The sequence below is a fragment of the Galeopterus variegatus genome, unplaced genomic scaffold (genome assembly GCF_000696425.1).
Source record: "Galeopterus variegatus unplaced genomic scaffold, G_variegatus-3.0.2 Scaffold139, whole genome shotgun sequence".
NCBI lineage: Eukaryota > Metazoa > Chordata > Mammalia > Dermoptera > Cynocephalidae > Galeopterus > Galeopterus variegatus.
The window spans coordinates 364,453-386,629 of NW_007726250.1; the positions used below are offsets into that span (position 1 = coordinate 364,453).

Sequence of the window (22,177 nt, forward strand, 5' to 3'; positions counted from 1 at the left end):
AAGATGTGTTAGATTTAAACATAATTTTATTAACTTCTTTTTTTTCAAAGTAAGAGATGAGAATAATCAAACAATGTCAATTAGATTTCTAAGAATAAAGGAACATTAAAACATGATTTCATGTAGGCAGAATTTCCTTTTGGTAACTTTTAAGCCTCGATAATCTGTGAATATCCTTAGCATAGTTCCTGGCACCTTTTCTAAAATGCTAAATTTTATTGAAGACATAATACACTAAAAAAATTTAAGCTCTGAGTTAATATTATTGAAAGTGAATTATAAATGTGACAGATAGGGAAGCATGAAGTTTAGGTTGATGGAAAATTACCTTTTTAAAATTTTAACATGAGGGAAAAATATTTAAGAACAATTCTCTGAAACTGCTGGCCACTTCTCACCTTCCTAATCATGGACTTTGATTTTGAGAGGTGTATATTAATTTTCTATTGCTTCTGAGCAAATTACCACAAATTTGGTGGCTTAAGACCACATATTTATTGTCTTACAGTTCTGGAGGTCAGAAGTCTGTAATGGGCCTCACTAGGCCAAAATCAAAGTGTTGCATTTTTTCAGGAGACCATAAGGCACTTCCTTGCCTTTTCCAGCTGCTAGCAGCTGCCCACATTCCTTGGACAGTAGCCCCTTTTTGTCATCAGCGCCAGCAATGGCCAGTCAAGACTTTCTCAGGCTGCTTTTCTCTGATTCTGACTCTTGCTTCTCCTTTTCATTTATATATTGATTATGTTGGGCCCACCCGGATTATCCAAGATAATCTCCTTGTCTCGATATCATTAACTTACATCATATCTGCAGAACCCCTTTTGCCATGTAAAGTAACATATTCACTTGTTCTGGGGATTAGCACGTGGACAATTTTTGGCAGTGGGGGTGGGGAGGTGGGGGGAGGTGGGGCATTATTCTGCTTACCAAAAAGTCTTTATCTTCAAAGGTAGAAAGAAATCCTCTTACCTCTGTGTTTCATATTAGAGAGTCCCAAAGCATCAGTGAGGTCTTCTTCCTCCTGTTATCCTAGGAAAAGATGCTTGTAATGGTTGCCTTATCTTTATATCTTTGGTGTCTTGATTAGCATTTCCTTTGATGTGTAAGCACCTTTCTTTATAAAACACTGTAAAAATATTTGAAAATGAAATTTTGTTCCAGAATATTAAAATCATTACTGAAAAAATTTACACAAGTAGACATTAATGTTAAACTTTGTCATCTGCTTACTGTAAAATTTCAAAGCCTGTGATGCCATCCTCCATTTTTTTGGATGCAGTTATTGTGTCACTGATGTTTTGTCAACACATTCCAGAAAGGAAAGTTATAGAAGACACTTAGCAATTAGAATTGAAAAAGAAAATTGGAAGGATTTTAGGACTAATGTAGTTTAGTAAATAGAGAACTGAACTCAGATTTGCGAGGCTTAATTTCTGATTTCTGACTTCTTAATTTCTTAATTTCACCACTAGCTGTATATCTTTAGGTACTTAACCTCTGTTGGACTCAGTTTCTTTATTTTCGAAATGAAACCAACAGATCTATTCTTTCTACCTTGTGTTTGTTTTTAAGAAAAAACAAACTATACTATATATATATATATAGTATGTGGGTGTGTAGATAATAAATAGGTAGTCGTAATGCCAAAATCAAAAACCTAGTCATTAATCTCCACATAAATTAATAGTAATCCACTTATTAATTTAAGATTTATTAATTTAACCAAAGGCATATAATTTATGTTTGTGAGAACCAGTTAGAATATAGCTTATAATGCTTCTGAAGTGTGATATAAAAACCGATTACTGAAACCTTTCTTAAAAGGTTTAATTTTCATATTGGAAGATTCTCCAGGATTGGAGAACTGGCTGTTTGTCTTCAACAGACACTAGTCTAATTAATTGTTAACTTGCCCTTGTATACCTTTAGGAGTCAAAGTGGCTGTAACATGTAGATGTCAAAATTTGTTTTTGAAAATATGTTCCTGTTGATATTTTTGACAAATTTATACATTCTTCAGGAGAGTATTAATGAAAATTAGTCATAATATTTCATCCCAACCAACATACATTTTAAAATTTCTGTCAGCTTAGCATTGCACTTTCTAGGGTATTTGTGGTGGCATCCAAATTGTGGGCAGACCAGGCTCTCCTGAGCCACGGCGTGGGGGCCGAGATCCTTGTCCGTGCACGAGCAACCAGCCCAGCGACGACCACCAAGCCACCGCAGGAGGAGCCCTGGGCTCTCCCGAGCAGGGGTGGTGGGGGGCTGAGGGTCTCATCCACACACCTGCCCCTCACGCTCAACCAGCCCAGTAATGACCAGCAAGCCTCAGCAAGAAGGGCCCCGGGTTCCTGAGCTGGAGTGGTGGGGGGCGAGGACTATTGCCACACCCCCTTGACATTTACACCTAGCCCAGCAATAACCAAGCTACCACTGGAAGCCCACGGGTCTCCTCTTTGGGAATGTGGGGGATGTCACAGGCCTCAATCCCACCCCTCCTCCTTTCTTCTTCCATCCCATTTCCTTCCCCTTTCCCCTCTCCCTCTTCCTCTCCCTCCCCACTGCTCTACAACAACATCATAGAATGTAAAAAATAATATTAATAAAAATTTTTTAACAAAAGGTTGGAAGAAGTCAGAAAAAAAAATTGTGGCAGAGATAATCCATTAGAATCTTCCAAATGTGGGCCGGCCCGGTGGCGCACTGGAGAGGGCGGCGCTCCCGCTGAGGGTTCAGATCCCATGTGGAAACCGGTTCCCGCTCACTGGCTGAGCGCGGTGCGGGCGCAACACCGAGGGTTGCGATCCCGTTGCTGGTCCCCGGTACGGGCGCAACACCGAGGGTTGCGATCCCGTTGCTGGTCCCCGGTACGGGCGCAACACCGAGGGTTGCGATCCCGTTGCTGGTCCCCGGTACGGGCGCAACACCGAGGGTTGCGATCCCGTTGCTGGTCCCCGGTACGGGCGCAACACCGAGGGTTGCGATCCCGTTACCGGTCAGTAAAAAAGACAAAAAGGAAAAAAAAAAATCTTCCAAATGCTACCCATCCATATAATCATTTAGAATGCTGAATAATCAGATCCTTCAAAAACGATGGAGTTGCCTTTATAAAACCTTTTTATCGAGCATGCACACTGTTCACCATCTCAGTTAAGAACATGTTTTGAAAATAGAGGAATGCTCATGGTATTAAGCAGTAAGACAGAACTTTAGTAAGAATAAAGAGTTCTAGGTTATCCTACAATGGAATGTTTACTATTGGGAAGTGAGGACTTTCCAGAAAATTTTTAGAATTTACCACTTTTACTGTAAGTGCCAATCTGCTTGTTTAAAATTGTCATTGAAGGGAAGTCATAATTGACTGACCACTGCTTAGCGTGATATTTTTATTTGCTTAGAAAAGCATGAATGTTCTCCTCTTTCATACCTGCTACCTATAGAATTATATATCAAGATTATGCCTTAAATTATCTTGTTACCAAAGGAATTAATGGTGATATAAGCAATAGGCAAGTGGGGCTAAAATGATTAGATTTCCTAAAAAAATCTCATTATACAGTGTTTGAACCTGAATATCAGATTTCATATAGCAGTTGCTGGGGAATAATAGATTTGGGATATCAGAGAGTCAATTTAATTAGGTCTTTTTTAGTATTACAGAAAGGGGAATGTACATTAAATTAGCAGCATGGAGGAAGGACATTTAAAAATGTTCAGATTCTTGGTTGAATAGTTTGATCCGAGTAACTTTATACCTTAATTTTGGTCTGGCCTCCCATGCTTTATGTTTTATTTTATTATTGTCATTATTGTTGTTAATTAAATTATCATCATTATTATTATTACAGTTCTTTACCGATTTATTGGATTTAATTTTCCTTTACAAAATATGCATGGACCAAAAAATGTGACTTTGGGAGAGTATTGCTGAGTTGTTGCTGATGTCAGTTTCATTCTGTGATATTTTTTCTATTTACCAAGAGATCAGTATTTTAATATAACGATGTGCATGTTTTCCCCCCTTTTCCCGCTGCATGCAGGGATTCGGGTTCGTAACTTTCGAGAATAGTGCTGATGCAGACAGGGCCAGGGAGAAATTACACGGCACCGTGGTAGAGGGCCGTAAAATCGAGGTGCATGTCTTCAATAATTCAATTTCTGGTTTATATTTTTATTTATCTTCTTTTGTATTGCCTCACTTATTTCACATTTGGAACCCTGTCTTGTTTGTGTGTGCGTGCACACATGTATGTGTGTTTGTATCTCTGTGTTCTTTACCTTCTTGCACTAAAATGTGTAAAAGTAACACTTCTATCAGCCTCCCTCCCAGTTTTGGTTGTTCAGGGGTTTTAATTTTGATTTTATTGTGTGCCCGTGTATGTTTGGTTTTCAGTTACTTTTTCCTCCTCCAAAATGTTCATCCTTCTGCTCTCTTGATTTTTTTTCCTTTGCTTCAGTTTGTGAGACTCTGAATTTCTGTGATCAAGCCTAAACAAAACTAACTTTAAAAATGTCTAAAAACTATCCAGTTTATAACATTGTGTTCTGTAATGAATCAAGTTGCCAGCCAATATCCTCTTTCTCTTAGGAGGCCAGTTCGCCTCCATGTGCATGTGAGAAGCACGGAATTGAAGATTATAGAGGTTGTGGGGAGGGAGGAAAAAATCCAAAACTCATGAAGCTTTAAAATATATCTAATACCAAGAATTTTAACAATTAATTCTTAAATTTTCACAGATAAAAATCTTCAAACAGGGTTTGATAGCTGGCTGGCGAATATACTGTGATTGTGATTGTGTCAGCCACGTGATGTTCACCAGCCCTTTTCAATAATGCATTGAAGGTTAACTGGCTCCTTTCTCCTGTCCCAATTTTTAAAAGTATTAAATATAAAAGCCACCATTTTGAGTAAGATGTCTGCATATTTTGCTTTTTCCCCCCCCTTTCCAATGGTTTAGCATTTAGGGCCCTTCACTTGACTCACTCTTTCCATGGTAACTATACACAATGCTGGCGATGGTGCCCGTTGGCGGTAAGTGAAACAGAAGCACTAGAGAAGAAGCTTTTAAAAATGTAATTACAAAACAATTAAATAAGAAAGAAAAAGTCCATCTGCCATCTCACATTAACACTACGAAATGTGATTTGAGTTGTTGCTCTTCCTTTCCCTTTCCCCTCTTATTTTCGGTGCTGTTGAGTAATGCCGCCTGGACTGTGGATGTACATATTGTTTTGCAGCAGTCTGAGCTGTTTGATTACTGACTCCATGGTGACTTTTCCCCCTTGCACATCTTACTCAGAGTTACTGAACTCTAGTTTGGCTGGTTTTATTAATGCACTATACCTGCCCCTACTTCCTTTTCTACTTTTCCTCTTTTCCAAACCTTTGTTTGTGGCTCTGAGTGTTCTTTCTTTGCCCTTGACAGCTCTCTTTCCTGCCTGTGACACCCTTCCTGACTTCCCTCTTTCCCTACCTAATTGCTCTCTTTACCCAAGTTCTTGCTTCTGTCCTTTTCCCTATTCTTCCTTCCCCATCCATCCCTTCTCTCTGTTACATGCAGCTGTTGGTCTCTTTTGCTGACTGGTGGTTTCTGATTGGTTCTGGCCATTTTTCCTTTTAAGTGCTTGGTTGCATTCTGCTCTAGCAGCTGTTTAAGCTCTTGCTGCGTTCTAATCCTTGTCTGTGAGAACCTCGATCTTCACCTTCTCCTTTTCCAAAATTGATTGTTTTTTTCTTCCTTTTATTTGTGTGTGTGTGTGTGTGTTTAACTGCATGCTCTTAGTCTCACCATTGTTGTATCCCATTCTTTCTTTTTAAATGTGAAATGTTTATATTATTTGGTGAGTCAAACTAGAGTAAATGGAGTTTCCAGTTCTTTCCTCACATAGGAGGAATATCACTGTACAAATCTTAAAAGAGGTTTTTTAGTTCCAATTCTACCTAAAACTGGTCTTTTAAAACACAATTTTATCACTACACAAATTTAGCATAATGTAAATTCCAAGAGGCAAAACAAGGCATATTTATATTTTATAATTCTTTTTAAAATTGACATGTTTTATGACTTGGCAACACAGCATATAATTGATTTCTGTGGTGAGGCTTTACCCTCCTGGCAAGAGCTTTTGAGGCTCATTCTAGCACTGGGCTGCCGTATCCTGGATTCTAAGTTCCATTTGCCTTTTCTTCAGCAGCACCATCTTTGTAATACCTACTTACCCTAGCCCTGAAAATGCTTGCAATTATGCAGTTCTGTAATGAGGGTGGAGAGTACTACAAAACAAAAGAAAGAAACACTTTATTTTCTCAGTTCTTTTAAGGGCCTACTTTAAAAGTCTTCTAAAAACTTTATTCTTAAATGAATATACCATGTAGTCTAGAAAATTCAGAGTGATCCTGAAGACTGTCAACATGGGAATCTAAGTTCCTAGGTTTGTTTACTAACTTCAGACAGTAAAATCTCAGACAAGAATATCAAAAATGCTGAACATTAGGGCAGGTGAAATTGACAGATTTATTTTACCATCTTCCTGTAAGTCTGTTTCATAGACAACAGGCAAGCCTCTGTTTTATTAAAAACTTCAAAGTGTATTTGCAAATATAATTATTTCCTATTTTTTTCCCATATTTTCCTTAATGCAGAGACTACTCTATTTAAGAGATTGCCAAAGAATTTACAAATGTTTTTTCTTTGTAGTACTGAGTAACAAAGTGGCCCTAGTTTTCCATTTGGAGACCAAGAAACTACATTTTACTCTTGTTAACCTCATTTAATAATCACTTTAATTAAAATACTATATTTTATATATTTTATACTGCTATGTTATTTAAATCAATGCTCTCAGAAATTTACATTTTAAACTAAGTACTGTGTTATTGGTTGAGCAACTTAATGTTCCCTAATATATTCTACTTCCTCCCTGTCCCTTCTTCCTACTTGTTATCTTTAGGTGAATAATGCTACAGCACGTGTAATGACCAATAAGAAGATGGTCACACCATATGCAAATGGTAAGAATTTACATGTGATCTTCAGGAGGATGTTGTAACATGTGAATATATGAACTTTTTATAAACTTATAAGAATCTCTATTTCAATCTTACAACAATTTTTAAAATTTATGTTGAAGTATTCTCTTTACCCAGGAGACTATTTTATCTTTACAAATTAACGTTTTCATAGAATTAAGCTAACTTCTAGTTATTAAGGTGTTATGTTTTCAGTAAAGTTCATCTTCTACACAGTATAAACATGCCATTTGACGTTGCTTGTTGACCCAAATTCAGTCCCACTTGAGCGCCCTCTTTGTCAGCTCTGTTCTTTGTAGACTTGTCCATAGTACTACTGGATGCCACCACCTCTCAATTTTACTGGTGATTCTTACTCATCTGAACATGAGTGGAATAAGTTGGATGGATGTGTGTTTTAACCACTTTTATAATTCTGGGCTGCTACTTCCTTTATAGGGTCTAGAGGTAACCACCATGGGGTTGTGTGTGTATATATGTCATTTTCTATTCTATGATTACATGTTATATAGTAAGTTCTATAAATGTTTCTCAATGAGAAGGAAATTTTCTGTGAATAATTTGTCCTAACAAAAACAGAACTTTTACATCACTTGTCAAATTTAATCTAGCCTCACGTTCTCTAAAAGAGATGGAATATAATTTTAATCTGTAGTACAACTGTGGTTTTGCAAACTGTGTTCTATAGAGCCAACTTGGGGGAGAAAAAAGAGGAAACCAAATGGGCTGGGTCCTGAGGTCTCTGGCTCTACTTTAGTCGGAGCAACGCCTTATTGTCCGTTGTGTGTTTCAGGATTCTGCATAAGATTTTGTTTAGAATAAAAGGTGGAAGTTCTACTGCTTTTTTAAAAGTTTGAACCTAGTGTGCTATAGTGTGGTGGTATGTACTAGTGATATCTTAAATCAAGTAGAAATATATTAGTATTGAGTATATCCCATAAAGTCTTCAATAAACATATTTAACCCAGCTTTTCACACAGATGATACAAATTTATCAGCATAATTTGCATTTTTCAACCCATTTTATCAGTGGTAATATTCATGTGATACCACTGCCTCCCATTTTACGTCTTGTTTTCTTATTTTCACTGCTGTTACAAAAACAAGTTTCTGCAATCTTGATAAAAACCTAATGTAAACAAAATAAGGAGAGGCAAAATATGTCAGATTTTCTTTAGGTCCAAGGTAAATGGTGTGACAGAAAGTGCACCTAACTGGAATTCAGAAGACAGAAATTCAACTTCAACTTCTAGATTTGACTCTTTGTTTTACTCTGTGACAGTGGACCAATTTCTTAACCTGTCTAATTCTTTTTCCATACCTATAAACTGGTTACCACAGAATTTTAGCACCAGGAGATTCCTTAGAAATTACCGAAGCCCAACTGTCTCAGCTTATTATTTAGGAAATGAGATCTAGAGAAGAGTAGTACTTACTTAGAGTCACAGATGTGGTACCTATCTTATCGCTCTCTCTTTGGGTTTTGTGAAGGTCAAATGACATCTGTGAAAGTACATTGTAACTTGTACAGAACTAAATATACTCAGTAATAGCATATCGACATGCATCCATTGTATGGATTTAAATGGAGTGCTCAGGAAATAGTACCATTGGCAGGAAAGAAACAGGTCGTTTTTTAAAATATTGCTTTAAATTAGTATTCAAGCCTAATCAAGAAATCTGCTGTTTTTGTGATAAAGGTCTTAAGATGGGTATGCTGGGTGCCACCTGTTGAATTCTCACTCAGCATTTTAATTTATGTTGGTTGGAATCAATTTGTACAAAAACATTGCACAATATTTGTGTAACTTGCAGACATTTTACGTTGCAGAACATTTGTACTCTTAGGATTCAAGTAGGAATTGAACTCAAATTTTGACAAAATTTTATGTAGAATAATGAAGAGATCACCATCATGAGCACATAAAATGATGAATGGGGAGAGATTGAATCGATTCAGAGTGAATGGGTTTTCTTTTGAATAATGTCTTATGGCTATTTAAATCTGGTAATTTCAATAAAATTGTCCTTTTCTTCTTTGCGTTTTTGTATTTATAGAGTTGCAGTAGCACAATGCCAGGGACTTAGGATAATATAAAAGAATCCACGGAAGAGCCAGTCTTTCAGAAAAATAATGATGTGTTTGCTTATTACACATAAAATTCAATATTTATTGTTTAAGGTTTTCATATGGAATTCTTATTCACTATCAGTGGGTAGTAGTATATTTTTCTCTTTTTTTTTTAACACTTGCCATATTTCTATAAATATAAAAAAGTGGAAGAAGAAACAAAATTGACATTAAACTTAATGTTGTTTGGAAGCTCTTAACATTTATAAATGTTGAAGCTAATGTTCGACCACAGTCTAGTGTCCAGTGTGTCCTCTAGCTAAAAAGCCTGATTAACTTAGGTATGTTTATTACAAATTAAAACCTCAGAAGACATGCACCGAAGTTGGGAATGTACCTTGAATTTTATTATTGTATGTCTTTCCTTTTTTACTTGGTGAGCCCCAATGAATTCCCAGTGGTAAATACCAATGAAAGGGGATTTCCGTTTACCCAGAATACTAGCATGGTATAATTGAACATGAGGTCGAAGATCGTGGTCAAATTTGAATTCTATCTAAGGATACCTTCATAAAACGATGATAGTAGTAAACAGAGTTAAGATGATATATAAGAAAGTGCATCACAGTGCGGTACAGAATGACATATATTCTGCCTTCTTTCCTTTTTCTAAATTAAGAGTGGGTTACCTGGGGTAGTTCTGTGAAGAGCACTTTATCAAACCCCAAGTTTTATTTATATTTCTTTTTCCTCCTCTCATTCCTTCTCCATGTTGCTCCCTCCTGCCCAATTTGTTTCTCTTTCTTCCCCTCCACCCCCATGATTCCTGCCCAACTCTGTCCCCTCACCCTCCAGCTCCTGATCATCCCTTCACTGTGTTAGCCCTGCTTATAGACAGTGCATCCTCTCATATAAACCCATGCTGGCATCCTACAGAGAAGCTGGTAATAAGCAAAAATAATCCCAGAGATGTCTGAAGCCAACTTGACGTGCATTGATAGCTCTTTTTCCTCATATAGGCTTAAATGCTCACTGTCCTCTTTTCTGTTTCAGGTTGGAAATTAAGCCCAGTAGTTGGAGCTGTATATGGCCCTGAGTTATATGCAGGTAGTATTTAAGTTAATGTTTCCATTTGTGCTATTTAACTGTAACAGCCTCTGTTGTTTTTCAGTTTGCTATTCCTTTGTAATCTTTGTGCATTTTAAAATTTTTCTAAATTGGAATCAGCATCCAGCTTTCAAGCAGATGTGTCCCTAGGCAATGATGCAGCAGTGCCCTTATCAGGAAGAGGGGGTATCAACACTTACATTCCTTTAATCAGTAAGTAGCCTATGTTGGCCTGGCATGGATTTTAACTGTTGTGAGTGAACAGTGATGTTCTAGTTTTGTTTTGTTTTTTCCTATTATGATACATAACTGAAAAGGAAATATTCTCAAGAGGGATGATAAATACTGTCACAGGGCCCTGTCCTGCTTAATCTATGCTAGAATCTCCCTGACCAAATACTAAGATTGCCACAAAGCAAAAATAATTGGGAAAGGTACCAGGGGGTGAGGGCATATGAAGAATATTTTAGTCTATATTTGAAAATAAAGGAAACAAAAGAAGTATGTGTAGAATATATTATACATGTCCTCTACAAGTCAACCTTTGTCCCTCCTGTAGAATATCACTTAAAAGCACCTCCAGGAGTATTGATTATTCTCAGCTCTCTTGATATCTCTAAGGTCATTTTGACCTGAGCTATTTTACTCCAAAAAAAGGTATAATTAAATAAGATTCAGTGGGCATGGAATCAATGTCTCTGCATGCTTTCCAGAGGATGGCACACTTAAAATCGGCCCTGAGAAAATGTCTGCCTTTTTAAAGGATACAAGGCAATAGGGGAGGAGTGGTTTTCCTCTCACATTTCTGGATTAAACATTTTAGATAAAGGAATGAAATTAACTAATAAAAGGAGATGTCTAAATTCTATGGTGTGCCTTGGAGGTTGGCACCACGTAAAAATACAAAAGGAATATTCTTTTGAGAAATAATTATTATATGCATGTAATAACATTTGGAAATGAGATTAATAATTGGCCAGTTAAAGAGTTTGTATCAGTCCGATTTTAACTGCCCACAGATATTAAAAGTCGTGTATCTTATGGCAGTAGTTCACATAGCTTCTTGACCTATTTTTCACCAGCTTGCATTGTAAAGCCAAAATTGGGAAGGAGCAGGGAAAACTCAAGATTTGCAATGAGTGAGGCATGGGATCATTCACTTTCACATGTTGGGTCTTTCCATGTCTTTCTCACTCAGAGACCCAGGATAGGAAATCCACTGAATAATAGGTGTGCCACCTTTTCAGGAAAGATGTGGTACATAAGTTTCCATCTGTCCTATAATCAGTTCACAGCAAGTTATGACTGAATACCTTCTATTGAATGCAAGTTGAAATTTCTGTCACATTTTGGGTCTCCCTTTAGTTCCTGGCTTCCCTTACCCAACTGCAGCAACCACAGCGGCCGCATTCAGAGGAGCCCATCTGAGGGGCAGAGGGCGGACAGTGTATGGTGCAGTCCGAGCGGTACCTCCAACAGCCATCCCCGCCTATCCAGGGTAAGCATTAGATTCCAAAATCAGTACGTTTCTCAAATAAGTGATTGGAAGAAGAAAGAAATACCACGGCCCCCTCATAACTCCTAGGATGTTGCCGTGCCACATAGTAGACATTCAATGAATATTTGCAAATTAGTGGATTAGAGGGCAAGAACCAAAATATACCATCATCAGAATGTAACAAAATGTCAATTCATTATATAAATCTTCATTTTGGCCACCTTAAGCCCTCATGGTAACGGCTTAAGATAGTAGCCAGAACTATCTTGTGTTTACTAGCAGTGTGTTGGCATGGAGTTCACTCAGCAGTGCACGAGTATGGATTAACACTACTGCAGAGAACCAAAAGAGGAGCTCGAGATTGTAGTACAAGACTGCATTGCTGTGTTTACCCTTTAACACCACCCCATGTTGGGGATGAGGCTATCACCTGTGCCCTCCCCTTTGGTTTCACTGCCTGGGTGGTGAACAGCAGAGCTAGTTACCCACAATGGATTTGCTTTCTTTGTAGGAAACGGATTAAAAGAGGTTAATTCAAAGATGAACCAAGTCCAATTGAATCAAGGGAGAAAGGGAGAAGTAGGAGGAATTAAACTGCAGTTGGCTTCTGAATGATGGTAAAACAGCTAATGTAGCTGAGCATCCTTCACCCTTTGATTTTTGTATGGAGGGTGTCTCATGCAGTGGAATGATTCCATAGCAACAAATAAATCCTTTGTTATTGAATGGGGGAGAAGGAGTGAATATAGCAGGTTTTGGTTTTAGTGTTTCTCAGTGTCAGCCAAAAATGTATATTTGTATAGAGTGGACTTTTATGAGTCAGTTGTATCAAGGACTTTTCTCTCTTCAAAGATGTGACATTTCTGTTCTTCATCTTTCTCTGCCTATGGCAGGTTTTTTCCTGGAATTCTTACTGAGGAATAAATAGCAGCAGAGAAGCCTATTAGCTGCTTCTTAGTTAAAATATTAAGGGAAAGAGCCTCCTTTGTTATGTCCTTTTCTGACAGCAAAATTGGCTTAACCTTGAGGTGTACTAATTTAGCATTCATTCATTCATAGACCAAGTGGACATACCATTAGGAGTCCTCCATTCCACAGAATTAAAGCATTTTTATTAGACAAGGCAAGTATGCATGAAGTGGGCAGGCTTTAAAAACACTGGAAGGGAACTGCTTCAGAAATTAACTTTTGTTTGCAGTTTATAGATGTTTAAATCCCATGCATTTCATCATCTTCATCTTCTGCCATTACTTACTTTTAATTTTATCCTTTTTTTCTCTCAACTTGACCTTTGACCTTCAACCTCTGACATCTCCTTGAAGTAAATAAAGATGCAGTTTTTTTTCATCAAGAAGTATTCAAGTGAAACATAAAAACAAAACTTTTGGAAAGTTCTACACTAGGAAAACTTTCATGAAGTGTCTTCCATTTCAATTCAAGAGAGTTTACCATCATATTTGCAAAGAGATACTTCTCACCAAAAACATGGGACTTCTTTATTTTGTAATATTCCTGAGTTACTTTATAAAGTGCTTGAATTTATTCCTATTCAACATAGGTCATTTCAGTATATTGGCCAAACTTGAGAGCCCATTTTCTACCAATTCTGTGTCAGGTGTATATTTCCTCAAAGATATTTTATCTTTATGTCTAATCATATCAATTTCAGTGCATTACATTGAGCACTAATTTCCCGTGTTTTTTTTTTTTTTTTATTAACAAAACCACCTGTTTACATGGAAGATGGCAAGGAATAAGTCCAGTATGTTACAGGGAATGGCCTAGAATTGCTTTTCAGCTTAGTAAACTAATTCCATTGTTAATCATTTTGGTCTGCCCTCCTGTGGCATTTGATACAGGGAATATTGGAATTCTTCTAGAACATAAGCAAATATTCCCATTAAGTGATTTAACTTAGGGTAAAATGTATTCATATTTTTAATGCCAACACTTCTCTGTAGAGGGAATGTTTTTTAATCTTTGCCTATATCCCCTTACTGAAATCATTGAAAGTTAATTATCTGCCTCAGAGCTTTTCATTTTATCAGCCTTCTCATTATGAACAGGTCTCTTTTTTACTAAAATGCGATTGAGAAGTAGATTACTTTCTAATTTCAGACTTTACCTGCAATTGGAGACTATGAAAATGGATAAGACTTAGCTAAATCACTATCAAAGATGAGTTTGATTTGCCTGCTATATAGTACAAAGGCATAGTATATTTGGGGTATTGTAAAGTGTGACCATATTATCCTGTAAATGCAACAAAATATTATTGGAAATAGAATTTAGAAACTTTCCAGCTCCCTATAAGAAACAAATTATTTCATATTCAATTTAAAAACATGATTTGATGACCTTACTTGCCAGCATGTTTATTGTAACAGAGGGTAGCAATGAAAATCTCCAGCTTGTTTAGTTGAATAAACAATAAACAGACAATCTAATTTAAAACAGCTAAATCTTGATTTAACAGACACGAAGAAGAAATTCTTATCTTTTATCTGTACTGCTGTTCCATGTCTTTTGGTCCCAAAATAATGTTTTGGGGAAAGTCTGTATGCTCAAAAATACCTCAAAAGGTTAGAAATATATATTTTAAGAGTAATAGGATAGGGTTGCTCTAGATTAAGAGTCATGCATTGTTTGTTTGATACAAATTCATTGTCCAAACAGGAAAATAAACCCTTCTATTCCTAACCAGCTACCTTCTCAGTTTTATTCTTTTAAATAAGACAAGATGATCCTTGGTCATGCCCAGAACTTCAGTTACTAATTGTATTTTTCAGAATTCCATGAATACTTTATGGTCAAAAAACAATCCTTAAAATCTTCCAGTTACTCCTTCCCACTCTGGATTATATTGTTACTATCTGGGATCCCCACTGCACCTTTCAATTCTTGGACCTTGGACCAATCACCTTAACCTTTAGCTCATTATCTCTGCTTGTGAAAGCAATGCATTGTGGGTATTTTTGGTTGTGTTTGGTTTTTTTTTTTTTTTTTTTTTTTTTATTACATTTCTCTGTTTACTTTGGTCAGAATTGATTGACTTGTTTTTCTGAGGTGTTGCATTGGTTCTTAAAATGCTGAATAATAATACTTTGCATGCTTGTGTGATCAGCCAAATCTTATCGCATGTCTAATGTGCAGGGTAAAAAGCAGGTGATGTATGGATATCAGAAAAAAATTACATAATACTATAAAACTGAAAACAAAATACTAAACTTAATTTTAAGCGTACTTTGCATACAGGTCCAGGCCTAATGGAGTTACTTGGATTCATGTTTTTCATGTTAAACCCCTTTCCACCCTTATACCCCTTTGTAAGCTCTTTAAAGAAAAACGTCCTCCTAGGGCAGGTTTATTTTTAAAAATTAGATGCAAAAAGTTGATGTTTCCAATTCAGCAGATTTTGAATAGCTATAATAGGCCCTTCTGGGAGTGTTTTTTATTGTGTTAATCTTACTTTACCAGATATCCAGGTTGCTCATTCCAGTTTTGCACACCTTTTCCTCTTGCATGTCCTGGAGCTGTGTAACGTGCGTGTGCACTTTCACCATTTTCTCACTGACTCGCTATGGCCCCAAGCCCAGGTTATGTATTCATACATCACCTGCCTGTGTAGAGCGCATGTGCATGCTGCCGTCCTCAATAACCGGAATGTGTTTCTGTTCTTTTGTTTTTTTGTTTTTGTTTTTGTGTGGATTTTCTGCAGTGTGGTTTACCAGGACGGATTTTACGGTGCTGACCTCTATGTAAGTACACACACCGGGGTCTTCTTGATCCCATCCCCTGACAAGCCAGCCTTTTTTTTTCTGTTTCTTTGGTTTGGTTTGGTTCTTTTTAAAATATAATTTATTTAATTTTTATTTCCTTTTTCCTTGTGGAGATATATATATATTTATATTTATATATTTAAGAATGCAAGCATGCTTCTCTGCCACTGCGCTTGCCCCTGGGTGCGAAAACTAAGCCTTTGGGTTTCCTGATCATTGCTAGGGTCAGTCTACTGGACATATTCTTTTCCCTTCCCTATACCCACAAATGTTCTGTGTATCACTAATTTATTTGTGAGATGATCAGCAGGTTTAATGTCTTATTACTATTGTATCATTTGCATACATAAATAACAGGACCAGCTTAGCCTTAAACCAACTTCTTCCCTTTTCTGCTTTTCTTCTCATTTCACATCCCTCTTTAGATCGTTAGAGCTTTGATTTATGTAGATAACAGTTAGCCTTCCTGAACTGTGTGTGTTCCTATTTTACTTACTTTGAGAGAACATTGTCTTGTGAAGGTGGAATAGGAGCTGATGCCAGTGAAGAGTGTAGTAATGAGAGGATGCCATATATTCAGAGCCTGAAGACCTTCTTTATCAAAAGGTCCACAACTAGTGGGTCTCTTTTCTTAGGAGCTGGCAGGGGGAAAAGAGTGGCATAATTAGCAACCTAGACTCTTACAGTTATTTGGCTATTATACAAGAGTGTTGATTTTACTAGCCATGTTAACATGTAGTCTGTTATTTAAACTATCTAGCTATAGCTAATGTTCCATGATTGGTTTGTCACATTATTTAAAATATGGACAAAGTGATCTAACTGACAAAGAGTGAAAGTTTTTGTGTTTTGAAGTCTTTTATTAGAATCTCTCCAAGTGGTCTTTTTCTGAATACACACTTGGTCTAGTCACCCAAGTCATTAAGAAACAATTTTATAAGAAAAACTTGTTCAGCATCAAATTATTCTGTGGGGAAAGGTTAAAATTGTCTAGAAATGCTTTCTTCACACTTATCTCCCCAAATCAATAAGGGTACCTTTTAATGAACTATTTCCACAGTCTGTCAATCTGAAAAAGATAATGCTCTTTCAGAATGCACTCTGAGGCTTTGTATATTGCAGGAAGTAGAGAGAGGATAATATGAGGGCTTTTCAAAAAAAGTTCATAGAAAGATTCATATTATCTTTTAATTCCATTTTTCCATGAACTTTTTCAAGTACCCTTGTATAATCCTCTGAGGTACAGGTGACTACACTTCTATGCTATTTAGAGTAGGCCTTCAATGTATGCCTTAACAACTACGTAAAGGAAACTTAGCCATGATTTGGTCCAACCCTCTAACTTCATAGATACATTTTGTAGAGAGAAAGTGACTTACCCAGAGTTACATAAATTATTCGTATATGCAAGCATAAAACCCAATTAATCCATATTTCATTACCTTTCTTTGTATTTTAATTAAAATCCACTTCTTCCTTCAGAATGTTTTCAAGACATAATGAAAGATAATATTTTTTTCCCATGTTCATGGTGAAACTTGAGGATTGGGGAAATCTATCCTACTTGCACACCAAGTCTCACATTTCTAAATTACATATTTACATATGATGTTAGCATGTACATTCTCCCATATACATTAGTACTCATGTTCTCATGAAATTCATCTTTACGTTATTTAAGTTGTTTTCTTGAAATCTAATCTACTAGAGCAAGCTTTTCTATTTGAACTATTTCTTAAATCAAGTGTTTTTTCTCTAGTATCTTCCTTATTTGAGGATTTTTAAAAAGTACAGCCTACTTCTTTCTCATTAAGATTTGCCTATTTCTACCTTAAGTCAGCCAACCAAATATCTGTTTACAGTTCTCTCGTTTCCCTACTTTATAATATAAGATTTTATTGAGAGAGATGATTTTTCTGTATTTATCAAGAAAATACTCTCGAATTTTTTTATGTGCTAACTGGATTACCTTATCAAGCTAAACAGATGAAATTCAGTGATCTTGCTGAAATTTTTTTTTGACCAGTGGCTACTTGTTGATAAAACTAATCAGTAGTGATGTTATCATCATTTCTTAGTTCCTACCTTAGGAAGAGTTACTTGAAGAAAAAAGTTAGTCACTAGTGCTGAAATAATAGGAATTATAATATAATTCATAACCCACTAATGAAAAACAAAAATACATTATGAGGTAACTGTTAGTTAAGCCTCGTATAACTGTATAGCTTTTTAAACGATATATTTCATATTATATATGTGAGATAGCAAACTATGCTTCTTAAAAACACACACAAACAAAAAACACACCCTATTGCTCTCCCTTGAGTTTGTTCTGCTTCTCTCTGTACATTTTCCCATCTGTGGAAATCTATCAAAATACATTTAGTTCTTGTTTCCTCAGAAATGCACATTAGAAATAGGAAGGATGGAGGGTTTATTTAGTATAGAAAATGCACCAAACCAGAGCTTGAAAAGAAGACATAAGGGAAAAGAGTTTTAAGTTGCTGGTTTTGCTTAAGTTATATTAATTTAGGCTATTAATTGTGGAGACATTTTTTTAATCCCTTTTCATTTTATACAGTGATCCCTGCTAGCCATTTGCCTTTCCTCACTGTTTCTTTTATGGCACATTCCTCTTTGGAGGACTGATCTAGCAACTGTGTCCATAGTTTGTAGAGAGACCCACTAGGATAGGACTTGGAAGTATGGCAGACAGGTTATGTGTCTACCACTTCCTCTCTTTTTTTGACCAGTAAAAAAGGCATAGTTCACCCTAATTCACTTTTTAAATGGGATAACAAACTGCTCCTAATTCTCATCCTGTGAAAAGCATGCTTGCATCCAAAGGAAAGAAAAGGCTGGTGGGCCCCTTAGTGGGCTTTTTGTATGATTGTTTTCCTTCCACAGCTGTGTTTTTTGAACTGCTCTTCCTGTGTTCTGTTATAGAATAGTCTTACAGGAACCAATCATTAGCGCTAAAATACCTCAGGTAGGAGTGCCAGTGTGACCTGCCAATCAATCAGATTGTGGATTGCAGTGAAAAAATTGAATTATACTAACCATTCCAGCTCCACGTTAGAGATGGGAACAGAGGCTTTTTTGGACAATCAAGACTTGTGAGCGTGTGATCTAAGCCCTGCTACCTCAGCAGTGCACACAGTCATGTTCCATTATGTAATGGCACTTCCTCCAAAATTAAGTGCTCCTGTCCCATTGCCACATATCCACGCCAGGCGTGTTATATGCACTGTCCCATCACTGCTACCTCTTTTAATTTTTCAATCACATTTACCCGTGGTATTTAAACTGGTCTTTTATATTGGAGATCTTAGTAATTGGGGACATTTTCTTACTACTGTGAAAGAAATGAGAAAAGGGAGGACGTAGAACTCTGTCCAAATAGGACTCCCAAATCCCACATTGGGCCCTATAGTGAAATCCTAGTGATAATTGGACTATGCTTCTACATAAGTTTGGAGTTGCCCTAAAAATCTAGACACATTGGGACTCAAAAACTGAGACGTGCATTTCCCTTGCCCTCTTTTTCTTTCACCTGAGAGTATTAGTGAGTGCATTTGGATAATAATGCACTTGTTAGAAGGTTTGCTGATAGCTGGATGCTAGGAGAAAGAAAACAGTCAGTGGCTTTTCACAATACAGTTAGTTTATTTATGTGGCCAGCCAGTGAGATTTCGGTAATGAATTAATTTGAGGAGATATGGAACAGTAAAGTGTTTGAAAGGTTTGATTCATTAAAGATCATCTCTCAACTGTCTTAAAAAAAATAAGTGGAAGATATCAAGTTGTTCATAATGGTTTCTTACCCTTGGCCCCAATATAAAAAAAAATTTATAACTACTTTTCAAAGTAGATAGGTCTCTTAATCAAAAGCAGTGACAGCATTGCCATCATTATAAGTTTTTGTATTCAGGTCTTTTTTATTCACATTTAATCAAAGGTTCCGTATTGCCACATAAGAAGTCTATAGTGTCTCCTAGAGCAGTGATTCTCAGCTTCAGTGGGGAGGTGGGAGGGAAAAGAGGGAGTCAGAATTATGTAGAGACAAATGAAGTGATTCCCAGAGGCCCAGCATTAAGGCCACACTAATTGGAATAGATCTCTGCTCTGCCGTAGTAATTTTAAGCATTACAGCTGCCATTCTCCTCCCGCACCCCACTCAGTCTTCTCTATTGAGCTATACACTACACGTAGGTAACAGCCTTTCATTTTGTCTGCTGGTCTTGAAGTACACACTCTCCTCAGTGTCACATAATGTCATTGTCTTCCAGGTAGAAAGAAGGTGTCTTGACATCACATGCTCACCAAAGTCCTGTTTTAATGTAAACCTAAAACAAAAATGTAATAAAATTAAAGGCTAGGTTAAAATCAAGACAAGGTGAAAGTCTACCAGTGTGAGATTAAACTGATAGGTATGCAGAGAAAGGTCAGATAAAGGAGGGAGGATATTTAGAATGCTTCCATTTTGTTCTAGTTTAAAACACAGCTGCAGAACTGGGCAGAAAAATCATGTGGTCAGCATGGCCACATTAAGAAGTTAATTTGATGATAAAATTGATTCAGAGCAGAGTAGAAAATCCCTAGGAGGTGACATTGAGCCATGAAAAACTGAGACTTTAGCAACTTCAGAAGACATTACAGAAAAGGATCTTAAAGGCAACTTTTCAAAGGCATTTTTCTTTGATAAAAGCTGGAAGTTGAGAGCAGAGATATGTTATGGATATATGAAAAAATAAAATTCCTAAATACAGGAAATGTTTTAGAAGATCACCATGGATCAGAATATATGGTGGTTGACAGAGAGCGAGTGTACAAGTGCTGTGGGTCAGGACTGTATTATGTCGTCAGGGTCAGGCAGGTTGAGGCAGGGAGCAATGTAGCATTGGGCTGCCTCAGGTGGGAACACTAGGAGTCATTCAAAGTGATTTACAAAGGGGAAAAAATAAAGTATTTTTAAAGGGGCATATGTGTATTTGAATCAGGCTTAACCATGCCAAATTTATCCAGCTATCAGAGTTCCAAAAAGCTGTCTGTGTGTGCCCTCCTACATTAGGGTGTGCTGTGGCCATGCTAATCGCCATTTTTTGTTTTATTTCAAATCACACACAGATAGAGTCTGCAAACTGCTTCAGATCAAACAGGTCTGATTGTGTGTAAATACATATGTCCTTTTTAATTTTTATTATTAATGGTTGCTTCAGTTTTGCATCAGTGCATGGTTAAAAGCAATACACATCAGCTATTTCATGACTTCATATCTCCAAATGAATTATTTCTCCTCTTTTTTTGTTTGTTTGTTTGTGCAGTCAGCTGAAGAAATGTTAACATCTCACTCTAAATCTCTCAGTGGAGTCTCTGTTCCCTTCTCTGATATAACAGATGGGTTACTGCTTGTTATAATTATTAACATTGTGGTGTGGGCCAGGGCTAGGGTGGGCAAGATTTACTATTTCTTTGGGCTGGGGAGGGGCCAGTCGTTAGGGTCTGGAATGTTAACTCAAGTGGTGACTGACTGTTTCCGTAATACCAGGTCGTTGTGGCTGCACGCTCTAGTAATTGAGGCTGTGTACTTCACCGAGCTTGTGGTAGAGCCTAGGGCAAACCGCTGTCCCAAGAGAATGCTGGGATAGATAGAGTTAGCCAATACAAGTCTGAACGTGGTGATTTTGCTGGTTGTTTTAGCTCCAGATGTTGGCATGCTTAGTTTTTAATGTGATTAATAAATGTGGCGCCATATCCCCTCCCCACGCCTGAACCCTGTCTCTCCTACCCACTTCCCACCCTCGTTCTTTTTGAAAAACTTAAGAAACAGTAATGAAAACCTTGGTGTTTCAAACTGCACTTTGTTCTCATGTTTTGTAAAAGCTTTCAGATTTGCTAATAGATGTGAAAGTTGAGCAAACAGTTTCTCAGCCTGGAATCTTTATGCATTCCAAAGTCCAAAATAGAAATAAATATATCTGAATTTTCGTTGTCTTACATTTTATGATATATTTTGTTGAATAACTAATTTAGCAGCAAAAATACTTTAGAGTAAGAATATATCTAAGAGTAATAAATCCATGACAAGCAATTTTAATTTTTCTTATTTTTGGATAGTCACTGTAAAATTGCCAAGTTAATTTAGTAGGATATTACCTGTCCATCCTAAACATAACTCCCCTTTAAAGGGCCTCTCTATAACACCATTGTCATAAAATAATTACGAGAGTAGCCATGCTGAAATATTACCTGCTTAAGAAAAACTGTTAATGTAGTTTTTATTAATGCTGATAGTCTTCTCAAGCTTTTTGTCAATAAAATATTTGCATCCCTGTTCTGTTTTCCTGAATTTGAATAGCAGAGAACCTCATCAAATTTAAACTCCAAAGTTAGAGTTCACTTATAAAAGAAGGAAACTACTGCAGATAGATTCTCTCCATTTCCTTCTGGATTAGAAGGAAGATTCTGTCCCACAGTCTTTTGAATTATTTTGGTTTGTAGTAAAATTACTCCTAAACCACTGAGGTTCCGATGCCTCTTGTAGGCCAATGAAAGTGAGGCAAGCAAAATGGTTCTGTAAGTAACCTCACTTAGAACCTCTTTCTTCCAGAATTAGTGGAATGCAGCTCAAAGCCGTGATTTGATAGAATACTCAGAGATTGTAACCCCAGTATCTCCACTTAGACTTC

General features: G+C 36.8%; 1 protein-coding gene across 18 annotated transcripts in view; it reads left to right on the top strand.

Annotated features, from left to right (window-relative positions):
- Positions 1-22,177, top strand: part of RBFOX2 (RNA binding protein, fox-1 homolog (C. elegans) 2) — a 203,882-nt gene that overhangs the window by 171,213 nt on the left and 10,492 nt on the right. For 6 of the 18 annotated variants that reach the window (XM_008589963.1, XM_008590044.1, XM_008590063.1 and 3 more), the window contains 7 exons: positions 4,044-4,136; positions 6,955-7,015; positions 10,158-10,211; positions 10,332-10,424; positions 11,565-11,709; positions 15,428-15,467; positions 20,616-20,647. In XM_008589963.1, coding sequence (XP_008588185.1) covers positions 4,044-4,136; positions 6,955-7,015; positions 10,158-10,211; positions 10,332-10,424; positions 11,565-11,709; positions 15,428-15,467; positions 20,616-20,647 — 518 coding nt within the window. Of the gene's footprint in view, positions 1-4,043; positions 4,137-6,954; positions 7,016-10,157; positions 10,212-10,331; positions 10,425-11,564; positions 11,710-15,427; positions 15,468-18,434; positions 18,478-20,615; positions 20,648-22,177 lie in introns of all 18 variants that reach the window. The other 12 variants (XM_008589994.1, XM_008589998.1, XM_008590036.1 and 9 more) reach the window with 6 other exon arrangements.